Source organism: Cherax quadricarinatus, chromosome 43 (genome assembly GCF_038502225.1).
Source record: "Cherax quadricarinatus isolate ZL_2023a chromosome 43, ASM3850222v1, whole genome shotgun sequence".
In the NCBI taxonomy this organism is placed as follows: Eukaryota; Metazoa; Arthropoda; class Malacostraca; order Decapoda; family Parastacidae; genus Cherax; species Cherax quadricarinatus.
Window position 1 is genome coordinate 12,792,463 of NC_091334.1, and position 22,243 is coordinate 12,814,705.

Sequence of the window (22,243 nt, forward strand, 5' to 3'; positions counted from 1 at the left end):
GAAAAGAACCTTGAAATGGAGCTCAAAGTAGGAGAAATGTTTGATTTTTGCCGATGTTCAAAAGTAAACAAATGTCATTTTCCAATAAGTGTCAAATTAGCAATTCTAATATGCAGTCATGAGTGGGTTGACATTATTTATACAATTATTACAATATTGCAATAGTCTGCATAACAGTAAATCTTCTATTTTTTGCTTGAATAAAAATTCAAAATAGAAAGCAAGAGTAATATCAGAGGGGCCTGGAGATGTGACTGACGAACAAAGAAAATGTTATTTTAGAGCCAGGAATGTCTACATTGTTCATTCTGGACCCTATTTTGAAATTGTCATATTTTTTAATTTTCGTGAAATTGGCCAAATTGCAAATTTCTGTCCACGTTATTGGGTAGTTGAAATCGGTAAATGGGCAGTTTCTTATACTCAATCGATAGAAAAAATGGAGTTCTAAAGAAATAGCTACGAGTTTGGTCGACTGGAACAATGGAATTAGCCGAAAATAGGGCTCAAATTGGGTGAAATCGCCGATTCGTAAATATCTCCGAGGTTGCTAACTTCGCGAGAGTGTAATTTCGTCAGTTTTTTTTATCAAATTTCATTCTTTTGGTGTCATTACAATGGAGAAAACATTCTCTATCATTTCATAAGTTTTTTTTTTTTTCCAGAAATTTTGCGACACCGGGAGACACCGCAGGATTTGGGGTTGACAGTCAAAGGGTCAAGTCTGCACAGGGGAAGCTCAAACTGTCATATGTTTTAACTTTCAACTGACTGGCACGATTAACCCCTCTTCTGTCCATCAGGGTCTCTCACATAAATCTACGTCATGACGGCAGCTCATTCAGATTATTTGTACAAGTCGTTTAGAACATTGACAGGTTGATAAATGAGAGACTTTTGCAAGATTTGGATATCTTTATTCTGGAAACATTTTACCAGCCAGTGGCTTCTTCTCAGTAGAGAAGAACAATGAAAGATGGGGATGAGCTTGAGGTAATCAGTCCTCAAACACCCCCCATCTTCCACTATTCTTCTTTGTATTGGGCTTTGGAAAAAGGCTGAAGAAGCTTTGAAGAGAAATCTCTGTATACAGTAGGACCCCGCTTTACGCCGTTTCGCCTTACTGCGTTCTGCTAATACGGCAATGTCAAATTATGACCAAAATTTGCTGTACGGCAAGTGGTCTTTCAAATATGGCGCGCCCCACCCGGTTTATTTACATTCTCCGTGACCACATCTATTATGTCAGGAAACTTTCCAAAATTTCAAGTGTTTTAAAGTTACTGCGTATTTTATATGTACTCTGATAATTATACTTATGTGTACCTGTTCCTAAATATACTTACACACTGTGTTGGTACAGGTACACATTAAAATTGCTAAGAGTCTCTCTACTCATGACGCCAATACAGTTGACCCCTGCCTAACGAATGCATCGCATAATGTTAATTCTGCCATACGAAGCATTTGAACTCAAAAATTTTGCCTTGCCTCACAAAAAAACTCGCCCGACGTGATTCCTCCAAAACCTGTTCGTTGAGCCTGAGCGCCTCGGCTGTCCTGCCGTCATTGTTTACAAGCCAGGGTGGCCAGTTGCATGCATACATTTGATACATTTTGTATTATTCCATTGTTTATAGTGCTCCTTCTTTCAATGTACTAGCCGTATCCCACCGAGGTGGGGTAGCCCAAAAGGAAAAACGAAAGTTTCTCCTTTCAAATTTAGTAATATATACAGGAGAAGGGGTTACTAGCCCCTTGCTCCTGGCATTTTAGTCGCCTCTTACGACACGCATGGCTTACGGAGGAAGAATTCTGTTCCACTTTCCCATGGCAATAAGAGGAAATAAACAAGAACAAGAACTAAAAAGAAAATAGAAGAAAACCCGGAGGGGAGTGCATGTATACGCTTGTACATGTGTGTTTAGTGTGGCCTAAGTGTAAGAAGAAGTAGCATGACGTACCTGAAATCTTACATGTTTATGAGACAGAAAAAAAGACACCAGCAATCCTTTCTTCTTCTTTCAACAAACCGGCCGTATCTCACCGAGGCAGGGCGACCCAAAAAGAAAAACAAAAGTTTCTCTTTTTAAACATAGTAATTTATACGGGAGAAGGGGTTACTAACCCCTTGCTCCCGGCATTTTAGTCGCCTCTTACAACATGCATGGCTTATGGAGGAAGAATTCTGTTCCACTTTCCCATGGTGATAAGAGGAAATAAACAAGAACAAGAACTAGAAAGATAATAGCAGAAAACCCAGAGGGGTGTGTGTGTGTATATATATGCTTGTACATGTATATGTAGTGTGACCTAAGTGTAAGTAAAAGTAGCAAGACGTACCTGAAATCTTGCATGTTTGAGACAAAAAAGAACACCAGCAATCCTACCATCATGTAAAACAAATACAGCTTTCGTTTTACACTCACTTGGCAGGACAGTAGTACCTCCAAATAGGGTCCAGAATAAACAAGACAGACATTTCTGGCACTAAAATAACATTTCCCCTGTTCATTACTCATGTCCCCAGGCCTCGGTTACATTTCTTTTGCTTTCCACTTTGAATTTTTATTGTCGTAAAAAATAGAAGATTTATGTTATGCAGACTACTGCATTCGTGTAGAAATGGTGTAGAAATGGTTTAAATAATATCAGGGCACTTGTGAAAGTATATTACACTCACCAGTTGACGTGTATTGGACACGTGGCATGATTTGTTTACCTTTGAGCTTTGGCAAAAATAGAACGTTTCTGCTACTTGGAGCTCAATTTCAAGGTACTTTTCATTGTGAAACCAATCAAAATCATCTCAATTTCCATAATATGTCTTCCATTCTATACAATGAGACCAGGAAAACTAGAATACAACCATAAATAGCATACAAAAATACACTGCAAAGTCATTGTTTTAAAGCAAAAACACAGTCGGAGTTATTTTTTTTTCATTATGCGCTGTGTGCTGCAGGATTTTTTTTATACCGTGCACACTGACCACATAGACCCATTCTTTCATATGTAGGCCTTACCAGCTTTCTCTCGCTAGATTTGAAGGTGCTAGAATTTATGCATACTAGTACGGCACCAACCCTGACGTGCAAGCCGTACTAGTACGCCACCAACCCTGAAAGGGTTAAAGTACTGTACTGTATACCTAGGGACTTGAGCATCCAGTAGGATGCTCAGGTCCTTAAAACTCAAAGCCTCTTGTACCCCCTCCCTCCAGTTTTATCATTTATATGTTGATTTAGGAAAGGCATATGATGGGGTGGATAGGGGAGCAATGTGGCAGATGTTGCAAGTGTATGGAATAGGTAGTAAGTTACTAAATGCTGTAAAAAGTTTTTATGAGAATAGTGAGGCTCAGCTTAGGGTGTGTAGGAGAGGAAAAGATTACTTTCCAGTAAAAGTATGCCCTGGACAGGGATGTGTAATGTCACCATGGTTGTTTAGCGTACGTGTTTATAGATGGGGTTGTGAAAGAAGTAAATACTAGGGGTGTTGGGAAGAGGGGTGGGATTGAATTATGGGGAACCAAATACAAATTGGGAGTTGACAGTTACTTTTTGCTGATGATACTTTGCTTTTGGGAGATTCTAAAGAGAAGTTGCAAAGGTTAGTGGGTGAGTTTTGGAGAGTGTGTAAAGGTAGAAAGTGGAAAGTGAACATAGATAAGAGTAAGGTGATGAGGGTATCAAACAATTAGATATAGAAAAATTGGATATAAGATTGAAGGGAGGGAATATGGAAGTGAATGTGTTCAGATATTTGGGAGTAACTTGTTAGGTGTTGGGTTTATGAAGGATAAGGTAAACCATAGAATTGATGAAGTAAAAAAAAAAGGTGGGTGGTGCATTGAGGTATCTGGGGAGACAAAGAATGTTTTCCGTGGAGGCAAAAAAGAATGTAAGAGTATAATAGTACCAATACTTATATGGGTGTGAAGTATGTGTTGTGAATGTTGCAGCAAGGAGGAGGCTGGAGGCAGTGGAGATGATGTATCTAAGGGCAATGTGTGATGTAAATATTATGCAGAGAATTCATAGTGTAGAAATTAGGAGGTGCCATGCAGTTACTAAAAGTATTAGATGACTGAAGAGGGGTTGTTGAGGTGGTTTGGTCATTTAGAGAGAATGGAACAAAATAGAATGACTTGGAGAATGTATAAATCTGTTGGGGAAGGAAGGCAGGGTAGGGGTCATCCTCGAAAAGGTTGGAGGGGGGTTACAGGAGGTTTTGTGGGTGAGGGGCTTGGATTTCCAGCAAGCATGTGTGAGCATGTTAGATAGGAGTGAATGAAGACGAATGGTTTTTGGGACCTGACGAGCTGATGGAGTGTGAACAGGGTAATATTTTGTTAAGGGATTCATGGAAACCGGTTAGCCGGACTTTGAGTCCTAGAAATGGGAAGTACAATGCCTGCACTTTAAAGGAGGGGTTTGGGATATTGGCAGTTTGGAGTGACTATCTGGGTGCCTCTGCAAAGACAATGATTTTGTATGAGTGATGGTGAAAGTGTTGACTGATAATGAAAGTTTTTTTTCTTTCTTTTGGGTCACCCTGCCTTGGTAGGAAATGGCCGACGTGTTAAAAAATATATATACTACATGTATATATAATAATGCATAATTCTGGTAAATTACTTTGTCATTCATCATCGCTACGCATAGGTTGTATGATTTAGGGTTAATGCCAGTTTTTTTGTTGCTGATACGTTAAAGCATATATGTGAACAGTATTTAGATAAAGGTAGGGAAGTTTTTATTGCATTTATGGATTTAGAAAAGGCATATGATAGAGTGGATAGTGGAGCAATGTGGCAGATGTTGCAAGTATATGGAATAGGTGGTAAGTTACTAAATGCTGTAAAGAGCTTTTATGAGGATAGTGAGGCTCAGGTTAGAGTGTGTAGAAGAGAGGGAGAATACTTCCCGGTAAAAGTAGATCTTAGACAGAGATGTGTAATGTCACCATGGTTGTTTAATATATTTATAGATGGGGTTGTAAAATAAGTAAATGCTAAGGTGTTCGGGAGAGGGGTGGGATTAAATTATGGGGAATCAAATTCAAAATGGGAATTGACAGAGTTACTTTTTGCTGATGATACTGTGCTTATGGGAGATTCTAAAGAAAGATTGCAAAGGTTAGTGGATGAGTTTGAGAATGTGTGTAAAGGTAGAAAGTTGAAAGTGAACATAGAAAAGAGTAAGTTGATGAGGGTATCAAATGATTTAGATAAAGAAAAATTGGATATCAAATTGGGGAGGAGGAGTATGGAAGAAGTGAATGTTTTCAGATACTTGGGAGTTGACGTGTCGGCGGATGAATTTATGAAGGATGAGGTTAATCATAGAATTGATGAGGGAAAAAAGGTGAGTGGTGCGTTGAGGTATATGTGGATTCAAAAAACGTTATCTATGGAGGCAAAGAAGGGAATGTATGAAAGTATAGTAGTACCAACACTCTTATATGGATGTGAAACTTGGGTGGTAAATGCAGCAGCGAGGAGACAGTTGGAGGCAGTGGAGATGTCCTGTCCAAGGGCAATGTGTGGTGTAAATGTTATGCAGAAAATTCGGAGTGTGGAAATTAGGAGAAGGGGTGGAGTTAAAAGCATTAGTCAGAGGGCAGAAGAGGGGTTGTTGAGGTGGTTTGATCATTTAAAGAGAATGGATCAAAGTAGAATGACATGGAAAGCATATAAATCTATAGGGGAAGGAAAGAGGGGTAGGGGTCGTCCTCGAAAGGGTTGGAAAGAGGGGGTAAAGGAGGTTTTGTGGGCAAGGGGCTTGGACTTCCAGCAAGCGTGCATGAGCGTGTTAGATAGGAGTGAATGGAGACGAATGGTACTTGGGACCTGACGATCTGTTGGAGTATGAGCAGGGTAATATTTAGTGAAGGGATTCAGGGAAACCGGTTATTTTCATATAGTCGGACTTGAGTCCTGGAAATGGGAAGTACAATACCTGCACTTTAAAGGAGGGGTTTGGGATATTGGCAGTTTGGAGGGATATGTTGTGTATCTTTATACGTATATGCTTCTAAACTGTTGTATTCTGAGCACCTCTGCAAAAACAGTGATAATTTGTGAGTGTGGTGAAAGTATTGAATGATGATGAAAGTATTTTCTTTTTGGGGATTTTCTTTCTTTTTTTGGGTCACCCTGCCTCGGTGGGAGACGGCCGACTTGTTGAAAAAAAAAAAAAAACTAATACTCAATTTATACCAATGCCAGTCCCACCAAATTTTGCTGATTCCCACCAATACTGGTACTGATACAGATAGTGATCCCATAAAAATTGGCCGATACCCACTGATACCGATACTTTGGCACACCCCTAGTATAATCAATGTATCACATAATTAATAGTGGCTAAAATGCTTAGAGCAGATTCTCCACGTACCCATCTCATCAGAGTGGAGGAATTATTCTTGGAAATAAGGCGTCAAACGTTTTAATTGTAATGTTAACTAGAGATTTTAATGCAAATTCTGGGAGTTTATCTTTGACCGAAATACGTTGGCATTGAAAGTATTTGCAACCTGTGAAATGAAATAAATTTTCTCATGCATTTTATTTTTCTTTTAAGAATTCATCGACATAATCAGGTGATATGTTTTTCTTCAGAATTCTTACACAACTAGTGGTCAGCAAGGAAACAGTGGGACTAGTAATAGCAACAACAGTGGCTACAGTAATGCTAATAGCGGAACAGGAGGCACTAACAGTAATAGCAGTACCAACAGTAGCCAGACTCCAGGAGGCTATGGATCAAGCTTTTCTGCTCAGGTAAGTTTGAAAATATCTGGTTTTAACTTTATCTCAGGTTTTCATGTAATATAAGGTAAAATCAGATCATAATAATTAAGTACAGTACCCCACTGATTTGGCAATAGTGTATTAGTTTTTCTATTTAATTTCCAAAACTTTTTTTTACATCGAGTATCAGCCTGTAAGTGACTACTACGTTATATTTCAATAAATTTACTGTTTTTCACAATGTGGTCTACAGTAGCAGCATGTAGTTTGTTGTGGTTCATTCTGTAGGCCTAGAATGTGATTATTTTTTATTACTGTATAAGAATGGTTCAGGTAAATCTTCTGTTTTGTTACAGATGCTTCTGGACATCATATACTGGTAAATGTGCTTCATTGATTTACTTATTTTGATTATGTATTACAATTTGCTTAATTACCTATTATATTCTGTGAAAAAGATTGGTGGATTTCAGTAATGCTTTCATAAAATTTTCCCCCCAAAATCATCAAAATATATGGTTGGATCCAAGTAAAGAAAAGCTTTTAATGCACTGTACCCTGTATGATACATTTGTGATTACCATTTTATGACTACAAGAGCAGAGCTTTGCTCATATCTAATCTTTGCTGTTTAATCTACAATAATTTCAAAATATATTCTAGAGCTTGGGGCACTTTCATCTCTTGAATCCTTTTCGAAGTTTTGTCATTGTGAAAAATGTTTTTTTGGCACTTTTTTTTTTCTCTGCAATTATGACTTTCTGTTCTCCATGGGAATCATTGGGGCTTTTCCTACTTTGACCAGGCCTCCTAAATTTTAAATTTTAGATAGTGAATGGCGATGAATGGATTTTGGGACCTCTTGAGCTGTTGGAGTGTGAACAGGGTAATATTTTGTGAAGGGATTTAGGGAAACTGGTTAGCTGGACTTGAGTTCTGGAGTTGGGAAGTACAATGCCTGCACTTTAAAGGAGGGGTTTGGGATATTGGCAGTTTGGAGTGACATCTAAACTGTTGTATCTGGGTGCCTCTGCAAAGACAGTGATTGTGTGAATGATGGTGAAAGCGTTTTTCATTTTTGGGTCACCCTGCCTCGGTGGGAGACGACTGACGTGTTAAAAAAAAATTACGAGTATAAGAACTATTAACCCTTTCTAGGTCTGTGCCATAGTACTACAGCTTTGAGCTATAGGTCAGTGCCATAGAAATATGTGATGAGCTCAGCTTACTCATAAGCTGTGTGCAGTAAATTTGGGCCTAAATATAAGAGAATTGGTCTATGCAGTAAGTTTGCACCATATAAACAAAATCCTGCTTCATCCAGTGTATAATGAGGAAAAAACTGCAACCCTATTTTTGGTTCAAAATAGCAAATTTGTGGTGTATTTTCATATGGTTTATGATTGTATTCTCAGTTTTTTGGTCGCATTTGGTAGGATGAAAGATATATTACAAAAATAGAGATGATTTTGATTGGTTTCAGGACTGAAAGTAACTTGAAACTGAGCTCAAAGTAGTGGAAATGTTTGATTTTTGCCGATGTTCCAGAGTACACAAATTACTCCATTCATTCAATACACGTTCAGCTGGTGGATCTAATATGCATTCACAAATGCATTTATATTATTTATTCAATTAGTACAATATTGTATAACAGTAAATATTCTAGTTTTTTTGTGTGAATAAAAAATCAAAATGGAATTCAAATGTAAAGCTTGGGAATGTAACTAATGAGCAGAGGAAATATTATTTTAGTACCAGGAATGCCTGCAGTGTTTATTTTGTACCCTATTTTGAAATTGGCATATTTTGAAATTTGTATGAAATTGACCAAATTATCAATTTCTGATCACTTTATTGGGTAGTTGAAATAGGTGATTGGGTCATTTCTTGTGCTCACTCGATAAAATGGAAGACACACTAGCAAAATAGCTAAGAATTTGATGTACTGAAACAATATAATTGACCTAAAATAAGACTCAAAGTGGGCAAAATCTCCGGTACATAAATATTGCTGATGCAGCAAAAGTTGTGAAAGTATAATTTCGTCAATTTTTCATCAAATTTCTTACTTTTTATTACATTCAGAAAAAGATTCTCGTCTATTTTATAAGGAATAATTTTTTTTTATTTTAAATTCTTGGACGCTGTGGACAAGTTTCAGATTGGGGGTCTGGACAATGAAAAGGTTAATAGAAAACTAAGAATTCTCAAATTGAAACCCAGGAATAACATCTCCCCATTTCTGGAGGTTAATTTATTCCTTTGAAGTGGGAAGGGGGGAGGGTTGAATTCGGATATTTACTGGCTAGGTTTGCCAGAGATGGAAGAGCTGTCATATTTTCTTTCCACCAATTTAGTGGATTTCCTTATTTAGGCAATAATGTCATTGCCATATATTTGTTTGTTTCTGTTTTTGTTTCTGGTAATAACACCATTGCATTTGTTTTTGAATACTGCCTTTGTAATTTAGAAAATGATCCCAAGGCAAATATCTGTGATATGCTGCTGTTGGGAATACTGGCTGCAGTTGCTTTACAACATCAAAATCAAGCTCATCAGGTTGTTGAATCCCTGAGTTGCATGTGATGGTGTGTAATATACTTGCCTGTGAGTCATTCCATGTTAAATGAACCAGGGGTGTCCACCTGACCTATTTTGATAAAATTTTACATGAAGGTTGGCATATATGCCATACTATGGAAAAGCTTTAGTTCATGATATGCAATAGTAGTAATGTTATGGCCCTCAGTGGAGGCCTGTGAAAATTTTACCAACCCTCAGCACACAACCAACAATGTTCAGGTTACTGCTGTGGCTGATGTAGAAGAGTAAAAGTTGTGTAAATAGAAATGCTTATACAACTTTTGGAGCTAATTTAAAAAAAATCACAGTCCTGAAACTTATTGCTTCTACTTTTTTCACATTAAGAAGCCAAATTAGGCAAAAAAAATCTGTGTGACATTATTGTAGCCAGCTACCCAAGTGGACATCGTCACAATCCCCTTGATGGGATACAGTTGGTGTGTTGAAAGAAGAATCCTAAAATATCAGACTCCAAACGTTTTTAGTTCTTGTGCTAATGGTAGCTAAAAATGTCTCGCAGAGCTCATGGTGAATTTTATACTCTCTCTGAAGATCAGTGGCAAAAAAGCAGCACAAACAATTTTCGTAAAAGAAATCTTCATTAGAAAGCAGATTCTAAACTACAAGATATCTATTTTCTGGACAGGTGTTTTCTCCTTGAAGAGAGAAAACAGGCCCTAAAATAAGCTGATTTTTGGCCTTTGCAATGTTATAATGAAAATAGGCATTTTTAGTTGTTATAGAGCAATAGCTAGAACCTCATGTTTAGGTGTCCTTTACAATCTTCTATTTATATTGAGTGAGGGTGGACCCTAAAACACTTAGTTTGTACATTACTGCATTAGGATACATAAGAAATAATTTAGCAATGGCATTAGTGTATTAATTTAAAAAATAAAGATATGGCAAGTTTTTCTTTCTATATGTAGTATATAATTTTTATAATCACACCACTTCTGTACCTTGCTTTACCACTAAATCATTTCATAGCACCCTATTTCTTTCCAACTTACTTTGGCTAATTTCTTCATTATTCTTTTATAATCCCTACTTAATTTTAGATATTAAAAGCCTTATTCATTTATATTTCACCAGGCCACAGGTGCAGGCAACAGTAGTAGCCAGTACCAGAACAGCTATGTTAATGCCTCTAGTCATTCACCTCTGGTCTCCATATCAACCCCTAAGCCTCTGACTGGGCTGTCCACTGCTCCCTCTGTTAAGGATACCACGCAGGTACTTGTAATGCTTTTTTACACAGCAAAAGGTAACTAAACATTTGAGTTAACGTAATATTATTGGGAGTAAGGGTAGAGGTAAAGATTTGAATTGAATCATAGTTGTGAGAACATGACTTTATCCAAACAAACCATGGAATGGGTGGGATTGAAACCACTGCAAGAGTGTCCTAAAACTTGCAGGTCTGAATGTTAACCACTCGGCCAGCTGGCTGTAATAAGATTCATCCAACTAGGTACTTGTACATTTTTGTGCACCATAGGGAAATATATCTAGTTGGATGAATCTTATTAGAACCAGCAGGCCGAGTGGTTAATGCACTGGCCTGTGAGTTTTAGGACACACTTGCCTTTGTTCAAACCCCACCCATTCCCTGGTTTGTTTGCAATTGTGTTATTACAATTTTGTAAGTAATGATTTTGTCCATGAGGAATTATTGATTCTGCTCTTTACTCGTCAGATCCATTAAATGTTTTATTCCTGTAATGTTTTCCTTTTAGTTTTTTTCTCACTACATTTCTAATGTAGATATTTTAATAGGTTAGGGAGATATCATTCGTTTTGCATAATTTTTGTGTCTACAAGACATAATTTGTTTATTAACCCTTTGACTGTTTCAGGCCCCTCTCTGAAACTGTCATTCTATGTCACCAAATATTTGAAAAAAAAAAATTAAGATTATTTTTCTGAGTGTTTTAGTCCAAAAAAAAAAAAAATTTGCCATCATTACTTACCGAGATATAGAGCTGTGAAGTTTGCAGAAAATGAGCTGCGTATGGCAACAGCGGCGACTGCCGCTCACCCAGTAAACTTTAGTTTACTTGTATTTGAAGGTTTTTTGTTTTTTCACTATTTTATTTTTTCACATAACTTATGTGGCCTGTGAGACCAAAGTAAAGTGCAATGTACATATATACACTCGTTGTGTACAGCACAATAAGCACACAAACATAATTATCAATATATTGTTTACAAAACTTGTTTACAAAAACAAACAATACAAAAAATTGTTTATTACTATTGTTCTATAATATATATACCAATATACAGTCACTGAACATATTCCTAGAAGTTCTGCAGCTTGTGGAACTCTTTGAAACATGTTTTCATACACAATGGTGTTTTACACTCCTCACACACAAAACCAGTTTGTGTGCATTTTTGTGGAACTTTTTTTTATGTGCAAAGACAAAACACCTTGTCTGAGCAGTTTTCTGCAAAGTATTAGCAGGCAGTTGTGTTATGTAGTTTTTTTTTTTTCTTTTTTTTTTTTTTTTTTTTTCTCTCCTTTCAACAAGTCGGCCGTCTCCCACCGAGGCAGGGTGACCCAAAAGAAGAAAGAAAATCCCCAAAAAGAAAATACTTTCATCATCATTCAACACTTTCACCACACTCGCACATTATCACTGTTTTTGCAGAGGTGCTCAGAATACAACAGTCTAGAAACATACACATATAAAGATACACAACATATCCCTCCAAACTGCCAATATCCCAAACCCCTCCTTTAAAGTGCAGGCATTGTACTTCCCATTTCCAGGACTCAAGTCCGACTATATGAAAATAACCGGTTTCCCTGAATCCCTTCACTAAATATTACCCTGCTCACACTCCAACAGATCGTCAGGTCCCAAGTACCATTCGTCTCCATTCACTCCTATCTAACACGCTCACGCACGCTTGCTGGAAGTCCAAGCCCCTTACCCACAAAACCTCCTTTACCCCCCTCTCTCCAACCCTTTCGAGGACGACCCCTACCCCGCCTTCCTTCCCCTATAGATTTATATGCTTTCCATGTCATTCTACTTTGATCCATTCTCTCTAAATGACCAAACCACCTCAACAACCCCTCTTCTGCCCTCTGACTAATACTTTTATTAACTCCACACCTCCTAATTTCCACACTCCGAATTTTCTGCATAATATTTACACCACACATTGCCCTTAAACAGGACATCTCCACTGCCTCCAACCGTCTCCTCGCTGCTGCATTTACCACCCAAGCTTCACACCCATATAAGAGTGTTGGTACTACTATACTTTCATACATTCCCTTCTTTGCCTCCATAGATAACATTTTTTGACTCCACATATACCTCAACGCACCACTCACCTTTTTTCCCTCATCAATTCTATGATTAACCTCATCCTTCATAAATCCATCCGCCGACACGTCAACTCCCAAGTATCTGAAAACATTCACTTCTTCCTAGGTAAATGGTCGTGTCTCATCATTCCTTCCATCCTACTTTCCTGATGACGCAGTCTTGTGGCTCTTTCTGAGACAGAGCTAGACCGATAGACAGGGAGCTTGACAGACAGACAAATAGACAGACAGAAATGTTTGTGTACCAGCAAAAACAAAGGGAGGGCCATCGTCATCTAATCTTTCCTTATCAGCTCCACCCTCTTTTACGCTCATCAAAGGTCGGCTCTTATCAGATGTTATCTCACCTTATCTTGTCACTGTCATGGGGTGAACTGTTTTCATGCCTCAAGGGAAACTACTACCACAACTACTACTACTGCTACTACTACTACTAAATACTAATACTACTAAATACTAATACTACTAATACTACTAATACTAATACTACTAATACTAATAATACTAATACTACTAATACTACTAATACTACTAATACTAATACTACTAATACTAATACTACTAATACTACTACTACTACTACTACTACTACTACTAATACTACTACTACTACTACTACTACTACTACTGCTGCTGCTAATGCTGCTGCTGCAACTGCTGCTGCTAATGCTGCTGCTGCTGCTGCTGCTGACTATGCTGCTGCTGCTGCCTGCTGCTGCTGTGCTGCTGCTGCTGCTGCTGCTGCTGCTGCTGCTGCGCGCTGCTGCTGCTGCTGGCAGCTGCTGCTGCTGCTGCTGCTGCTGCTGCTGCTGATGCTGCTGTGCTGCTGCTGCTGCTGCTGCTGCTGCTGCTGCTGCTGCTGCTGCTACTGCTGCTGGTGCTGCTGTGCTGCTGCTGCTGCTGCTGCTGCTGCTGCACTGCTGCTGCTGCTGCTGCTGCTGCAATGCTGCTGCTGCTGGTGCTGCTGTGCACTGGATGCTGCTGGTGTGCTGACTGCTGCTGCTGCTGTGCTGCTGCTGTGCTGCTGCTGCTGTGCTGCTGCTGCTGCTGAATGCTGCTACTGCTGTGCTCTGCTGCTGTAGTGCTGCTGCTGTGCTGCTGCTGCTGCTGAACTGTGCTATGCTACTGCTAATTGCTGCTGCTGCTGAATGCTGTGTGCTGCTGCTAACTGTGCTGCTGCTGCTGCTGTTGCTGCTGCTGCTGTGCTGCTGCTATGCTGTTGCTGTGCTGTGCTTGCTATGCTGCTGTTGCTGCTGCTGTGCTGCTGCTGCTGGTGACTGTGCTGCTGCTGCTGCTGTCTGCTGCTGCTGCTGCTGCTGTTACTGCTACTGTGCTGTTGCTGCTGCTATTGCTGTTGCTGTTATTGCTGCTATGCTGTTGCTGCTATTGCTGTTGCTGCTATTGCTATTGCTGCTCATTGCTATTACTGCATTACTGCTGCTGCTGCTGTGCTACTTGCTACTATTACTGCTATTGCTACTATGCACTGCTGCACTGTGCTATTGCTATGCTACTATTACTGCTTACTGCTACTATTCTATTCTTCTTCTTCTTCTTCTTCTTCTTATTTCTTTATTTAATTCTTACTTCTTTATTTATTTATTGCTATTGGCTTGCTTGCTATTTGTTCTTATTTTTTTTTATTTTTTTTTATTTCTTATTATTATTCTTCTTCTTCTTCTTGCTTTATTCTTCTTCTTCTTCTTCTCCTTCTTCTTCGCCACCACTCCCTCCTCCTCCTCCTCCTCCTCCTCCTCCTCCTCCTCCTCCTCCTCCTCCTCCTCCTCCTCCTCCTCCTCCTCCTCCTCCTCCTCCTCCTCCTCCTCCTCCTCCTCCTCCCTCCTCCTCCTCCTCCTCCTCCTCCTCCTCCTCCTCCTCCTCCTCCTCCTCCTCCTCCTCCTCCTCCTCCTCCTCCTCCTCCTCCTCCTCCTCCTCCTCCTCCTCCTCCTCCTCCTCCTCCTCCTCCTCCTCCTCCTCCTCCTCCTCCTCCTCCTCCTCCTCCTCCTCCTCCTCCTCCTCCTCCTCCTCCTCCTCCTCCTCCTCCTCCTCCTCCTCCTCCTCCTCCTCCTCCTCCTCCTCCTCCTCCTCCTCCTCCTCCTCCCTCCTCCTCCTCCTCCTCCTCCTCCTCCTCCTCCTCCTCCTCCTCCTCCTCCTCCTCCTCCTCCTCCTCCTCCTCCTCCTCCTCCTCCTCCTCCTCCTCCTCCTCCTCCTCCTCCTCCTCCTCCTCCTCCTCCTCCTCCTCCTCCTCCTCCTCCCTCCTCCTCCTCCTCCTCCTCCTCCTCCTCCTCCTCCTCCTCCTCCTCCTCCTCCTCCGTGTCTTGTGTGCGAGTGTGTGGCTTATAATTGTTTTGAGTCAGGAGTCGGCAGCTGTCAAAATGACATATTGTCTCATTACTCACTCCCCCTCCCGCCTGTCAAAACAATGGGGTCCAATGCTGCTTCCCCTCCATTCTATCGAATTATCTTTCTCCCTCATTCTATCTCTTTCAATCTGTCTCTCTTTCTATCTGTCTGTCTATCTCTGTCTCACAGGTACACATAAATACAAGTATACATAGTGTAAATTACCTAGGATAACCCAAGAAATCCAGACAAAGTGCTATACTCTGCTTGAAGATGTGAGTAAACGTGATGACACAGTCTTGTGGCTCTCTGAGACAGAGAGCTAGATGGACAGACAGGGAGCTTGACAGACAGACAAATGTTTGTGTACCAGCAAAAACAAAGGGAGGGCGATGGTCATCTAATCTTTCCTTATCAGCTCCACCCTCGTTTACGCTCATCAAAGTCAGCTCTTATCAGATGTTATCTCCCCTTATCTTGTCACTGTCATAGGGTGGACTTTTTTTTTTCCTTGCTTCAAGGGAACAATATTAGTATTACATCTTCTTCTTCCTCCTCTTCCTCCTCTTCTCCTCCTCTTCCTCCTCTTCCTCCTCTTCCTCTTCCTCCTCTTCCTCCTCCTCTTCCTCCTCCTGTTCCTCTTCCTCCTCCTCCTCCTCCTCCTCCTCCTGTTCCTCTCCCCCTCCTCCTCCTCCTGTTCCTCTTCCTCCTCCTCCTCCTCCTGTTCCTCTTCCTCCTCCTCCTCCTCCTCCTGTTCCTCTTCCTCCTCCTCCTCCTCCTCCTCCTCCTGTTCCTCTCCCCCTCCTCCTCTTCTTCCTCCTCCTCCTCCTCCTCCTCCTCCATTGCTTTTGGTCTCAAACTCCTCCAAATCATGAAATTGATCTTCACTGACACTTCTGTGTGTTAGAGCATCGCTTGGGAATAGAAGAGTCCCAGATTTGCTGGGGAATCACATATTTCTTACCGCTAGACATGCTGAAAAAGGACAACTGAAATGGCATTCCCACAATGCACCACTGGCTCCCCGATTTTTTTGTATGGTGCACACTGACTATGGAGACCCATTCTCTCACATGTGGGCCTACCAGCTTTCTCCTGCTTGATTTGAAGCCGCTAGAATTTATGCGTATACGTATACAGTGGACCCCCGCATAACGATATTAATCTGTTCATGAGAGCTCATTGTTATGCGAAATTATTGTTATGCGAATGAATTTTCCCCGTAAGAAATAATGGAAATCAAATTAATCCGTGCAAGACACCCAAAAGTATGAAAAAATTTTTTTTACCACATGAAATATACATTTTCCTACACACAAAGAGAAGGATACATGCACAATAGTAGAGTAGTACACGCACAGTATATATTGTGCATGTACTACTCTACTAAATGAAGAATAAATGACACTTACCTTTATTGAAGATGCAGCAATGACTGATGAGACACTGTGTCCTGGGAGTGCCTTTTCCTCCTGAGTACTGTAGGTCCTGTTTGGCATTTTCTTTCAGAACAGGCCTTATCACACTGTGTATGCCACTACGATTCTTAAATCTCTCAAACCAACCTTTGCTGGCTTTAAATTCACCAATATGAGCACTAGTTCCAGGCGTTTTTCCGTGTTCACCTGGGTGTTAGTCGACTGGTGTGGGTTGCATCCTGGGAGAAGATTAAGGACCCCAATGGAAATAAGTTAGACAGTCTTCGATGACACTGACTTTTTTGGGTTATCCTGGGTGGCTAACCCTCTGGGGTTAATTGTTTCTTGGTATTCTCAATAAGCCACACCAACAACGGTGCTACAGCAGCAGCAGCTAACAGTGCTACAGCAGCAGCAGCAGCAGCAGCTGACAGTGCAGCAGCAGCAGCAGCTGACAGTGCTACAGCAGCAGCAGACAATGCTACAGCAGCAGCAGACGGTACTACAACAGCAGCAGCTGACGGTGGTACAGCAGCAGCTGATGGTGGTACAGCAGCAGCAGCAGCTGATGGTGGTACAGCAGCAGCAGCAGCTGACGGTGGTGGAGCCTTCTGTAACAATGCGGCTCCCAAAGCATACGCACTGGCATCTATTTGTAAGTGGAATGGTTTATTAAAATCAGGACTTAGCAATACTGGGGAAGAGGATAGTAATCTTTTTAAACGATTAAAAGCAATTTCACAGTCCTGGGTCCATGAAAACTTTGTTTTTGGACTTGTTAATTCAGTTAGGGGAAAAGCTACCTGTGCAAAATTCGGACAGAACCGACGGTAGTAACCGGCAACTCCTAAAAATCTTGATACGCTTTTCCTATCCTTAGGGGTAGGAAATTCTAAGAGGGCCTTTACTTTGGCGTTCAAAGGAGCAACTTCACCTTGTCCAATCCGAAATCCTAAGTATTTAATTTTCGTCTGGCCAAACTCACACTTGGACAAATTCACTGTAAAATTATGTTTACTTAAGGCGTCAAACAAGGCTTTAAGCTGTCTAAGGTGTTGGGGCCAACTGTTGCTGTATACGAGTAAGTCGTCTAAGTAAGCTTCTACTCTGTCCAATCCGCCCGTAAGTATGTTCATAATACGCTGGAACGTAGAAGCCACGTTACAGAAGCCGAAGGGCATAACGCAATACTTGTATAGGCCACCAGGTATCGTAAAAGCCGATATCTCTTGAGCTCTTGGTGACAACGGGACTTGGTAATACCCTCTTAACAAGTCCAATTTACTGATATACTTAGCTCTGGAGACCTTGTCTATTAAGTCGTCAATTCTGGGTATTGGAAACCCATCAGGTACTGTTACAGCATTGACTTTTCTAAAATCCGTGCACATACGGGAAGTCCCATCTGGTTTGGGGACTAGAATGCACAGGGATGCCCAAGGACTGTTACTTGGTTTTATCAACCCGTGTGAGAGTAAGAAGTTCACCTCTGCCTCTAGCTCACCTTGTTTCTTGGGACTCACTCTGTAGGGAGATTGCTTGATTGGAGTAGGTTCTCTGAGAGTAACATTGTGCACACCCAACGTACACGGTTTTGGGACGTCGTTGAATAGGTGGAGATTTGCCTTAATCAGGGATTTTATTTCGTGTCCTTTGTCCACTTCCAGATTTATCAGTAGAGAATTTAAATTCTTTAAGGCTGTCGAATTGTTCAGAAGAACTGGTATTCCTATCATTTCATCTGAACTTGCTGGAACCCGTTCTTGGTTCAGAGGCGTTATAGTAGAAACTGGAGAAACGATTCCTGAATAGGGTTTAAGTTGGTTAATGTGATACGTCCGTTGTGAGTTCCTCTTCTTCGGTGTCCTTACCAAGTAGTTCACGTCACTTAGGCGCTTCACGATTTCTAAAGGACCTTCAAATTTGGGCTGTAGAGCATGTCCCTGATGAAATCGTTGAACCAGAACTTGATCTTTTGGTTCAAATGAACGAAGTTTAGTTCGACGATCGTATTCCTCCTTCATCTTACTCTGTGCTTGTCGTAAGTTTTCGGCGGCCAATTCTCTAGCTAGGCTCAGGCGTTCTTTCATTAAGGTAGGAGAGCTCCTAAAAGTCGGTGTTTCTTCCCTGGTCCAAGCTTCTTTGAGAACCTGTACTGGTCCTCTAATTTGATGCCCATATATTAACTCAAATGGCGAAAACTTCAAGTTGTCTTGTTCGCTTTCTCTTAGGGCAAACAAGAGTAGTGGAATACCTTCATCCCAATCTTTGGAATACTGTAAACAATAGGACCTCATCATAATCTTCAAAGTTTGATGGAACCTTTCCACCACTCCTTGTGATTGGGGTCGATAGGCCATCGCGTAAACCGTCTTGACCCCTAACTGAGCCAAGGCTTCACGGAAAAATTTTGAAGTAAAATTCGACCCTTGATCCGATTGAACTTCTCTTGGAAATCCAAAGTGAGAGAAGAACTTAATCAGTGCTCTCACTATTAGGCGAGCATTAATCCTCCTGAGAGGAACTGCTTCCGGGTACCTGGTGACGGTGTCCATGATAGTGAACAGGAACTGGTTGCCCTGCCGAGTCTTGGGTAGCGGGCCGACACAGTCTATCACCAGACGTGAAAAGGGTTCGCCTCTTACTTGTATAGGGTTCAACGGCGCAGGTGGTGGATTATGTGCAGGTTTGCCTACAAGTTGACACACGGAACAGCTTCTTACATACCGTTCCACTTCTTCCTTCATCTTTGGCCGTGTGAAGTGCTTAGCAATTTTTCTAAAAGCCTTCTTTTGTCCCAGATGTCCACCTTGAGGACTGTCATGAGCAAACTTACATGCTAAATTTCTAAACGGGGTAGGCAAGACCACTAGATGATCACTTGTAAGAGATCCTAGTTTCTTTTTCAGTAAGTCCTTCTCCCAATAGTAAGAGCTGCCGCTTTTAAGGGCTTCTTCTCCCGACACAGCAAGCTTCCTGATGTCACTTAAGGAGGGGTCTATTTGGAGTTCTCTTACTAGATCCTCCTTCAAGAATAAATCTATTTCGGAAACCACTGACTTAGGAACTGGCATCGGTTCCGGGTGAACTGTTAGCTCAAAACTTGAGCTTTCGTTGAATATGTCTCCTACTCCTACGTCGACGTCGTCCATGACTTCCTCCGATACCAACGGAGAACGCGACTGTTTGGTCATTGCCCGGGTTACTACGCTCAGAGGAAAGAGGGTAGGTTCCGTTCGTCGGGCTTCGATGACGTAATTTTCCTCTGTTGGATTTTCCATAACTATGGGCTCTTTCCATATTCCTTCTTCCGCTAAGTCGTTCCCAATCAATAGGTCTACGTCTTTTATGGGGAAGTTAGTTGGAGACATTCCGATTGACGTCCAGCCTGTAAAAATAGGAGTTTCAACATATAACTTGTACAGGGGTACTCGCGTAGTGGAGCCACCATAAGCTTCCAACAGAGCGTCGAAACCCGTATATGATCCAGCGGGGAATGATAACAGTCCTTCTCTTAATAATGTTAAGTAGGAACCCGTATCCCTAAAGGAATTTACTTGCAACAATTGGCTATCGGTAATTCCTACTTTGCTTTTGGAAAAGTAAGGACTCATAGCTCTTGACAAGTTTGACGATGATACCCATATTCTGCTTAGTCAACTAGGAGGATCTGTTCCTTTTCCTTGGGACAGAGCGTCTACTCTTGGCTCGGACTTCCTTGGATGAGTCATAGAGGATATGATTTGTGTGGGCAATCTATAGGATGGACTCCTTCCCTGGTCCCTATCACGCTTAAAGCATTGTGATTTGAAATGTCCCAGCTTCGAACAGTACGAACACTTAATTTTTTCCCATGATCTATCTGGTCTATAGGATGAGCTCGATTGAATTTGGTGTTTTACTTCGGGTTTACTCGTTACATGGGAGTGAACGGGTTGGGTAGATCGCTTACCGAAAGGCTTCGCAGGTTCGGGTCTCGTTGCTGGTTTGATAACGTGGCTTTCAGATTGTACCAACCTCTGGGAAATCTCAAAGTTGTCTGCCAGCGCGGCAGTCTCTAACAACGTCGTTTGCGGATGGCCAACAAGATACTGGCGAACTCCCTCTGGAAAATTTGCATACAAATCTTCTAGTAACATTAATTGTGATAGATCTTCTAAAGTTGTGACCCGAGAAGCTCGACACCAACGTTCAAACGCCACTGCTTTCCCTCGGGCAAAATCTAAATAAGTTTGTCCTGTTTGCCGTTTCATGGAACGAAAAGCTATTTGGTAACTAATAGGGAGCATGTCATATGCTTCTAAAATAGTTCTCTTTACTATGTCGTACTGGACATAAAACTCATATGGTAAGGAGGCGACACAAGACTGCGCCTTTCCATATAGAGACGTGTGCAGCAATGTGGCCCATTTGTCTTTGGGTCAGCCCATTGAACGTGCCTGATTCTCAAAAATTTCAAAGAATTCATCTAAGTCTGTTTCGTTAAACTTAGGTACCATCAGAGCTGCTTTATGCAAGTCAAACCCGGTTACCGTGCTCTTCACGTCTCTTTCTTCCACGTCTCTTTCTTCCGGAACTCCCTTTTGCTTTGTTTCAAAACGAAACCTTTCACGCCTAAACTCTTCCTCGTTTAGACGTCTTCTAGCTTCGATTTGAGAGTTTTGTAATAGTAATATGCGTTCTATTCTCTCTAGTTGTTCGGATGTGAAATTCCCAAGAGGTAATGACACCGAGGGGAATTTGGGCGTCTTCTCCGGAAGTATTTTGGGACGAGCACCAGTCCTAAAATTATCCCCGTCATTTGACTGAGGGTTCGTTCCAACCACCGATACATACTCCGGGGAAATGAACGGGGGAGAGCTTTGAGACTGGACTGAGTAGTAAGGCCTTGTAAACCCTGGTTCAACTTCATTATTTAAGGCAGTTCCCGTCCGTGGGATTTCTACTTCCTTGAACTGGGAAATAAAACTATCTTCCGAATCTAGTTCTGGCATTGCTTGGGATTTCGGAAATAATCTATCCTTTATTAGGGACCTAAGAGTCTTAGCGCTATGGTATCTATTATAAGGTATATCTAACTGTCTAGCTATTTGCCAACACGTCTGTAATTTTAAAGTGTCAAGAGTAGCCTCTGTTAATTCATCTAATAATGTCTTAATTTCTGGATTCATTTTCTTAATTCTCGCAAGGGAGCTTAATTTTAATGCAAAACAAATATGTACTTCAGGGTAAGTAGATCCCGGACAGGCCCCCATTTGTTACGGCTTAATCTTCACCATAACAATAGGGGCACAAATAACTCCATTTTTTTGGTTAGTTTTATTTTATTACCAGTCATTGAGCTTCATTGGTATTTGGTTAGTGAATTAAAATAACCACAAGCAATTATAAATGAAATACTATACAGCAAGAAACCCAATCTTACGTTCAAATTCTCATTAACAGAGTATGATACAATAATTTCAATTAATAATCAACTAACCTCACTCTTTAACTCTTTTAGAAAGGTCTGGGGTAACGAAATAGTTATCTTTCATAAGTGACCTGCATTACCAGACCTCAGGAAACTAATGGCAAAGGCAAGACAATAGACTTGGTATAAAGTTTTAGTTTAAGCTAGGAGCTTTGGGTTGAAGACCCGTACCGAGTCAGAGCTAGGAGCTGACTGACTCGCTCAGCTACTCCATAGTATGACTTCAGCTCGGCCAGAAGGCGACGCGTGGCGTCAATTCTAGAACCACCAATTGGTCACTACAGTAGTGGTTACACATTCGTAATACCTAACCTAATAAT

General features: G+C 41.1%; 1 protein-coding gene across 7 annotated transcripts in view; it reads left to right on the plus strand.

Annotated features, from left to right (window-relative positions):
- The window catches only part of lig (ubiquitin-associated protein-like lingerer), a 114,797-nt gene that overhangs the window by 57,514 nt on the left and 35,040 nt on the right, over positions 1 to 22,243 (plus strand). For all 7 annotated transcript variants that reach the window (XM_053784328.2, XM_053784332.2, XM_053784327.2 and 4 more), the window contains 2 exons: positions 6,626 to 6,787; positions 10,439 to 10,579. In XM_053784328.2, coding sequence (XP_053640303.2) covers positions 6,626 to 6,787; positions 10,439 to 10,579 — 303 coding nt within the window. The remainder of the gene's footprint in view (positions 1 to 6,625; positions 6,788 to 10,438; positions 10,580 to 22,243) is intronic.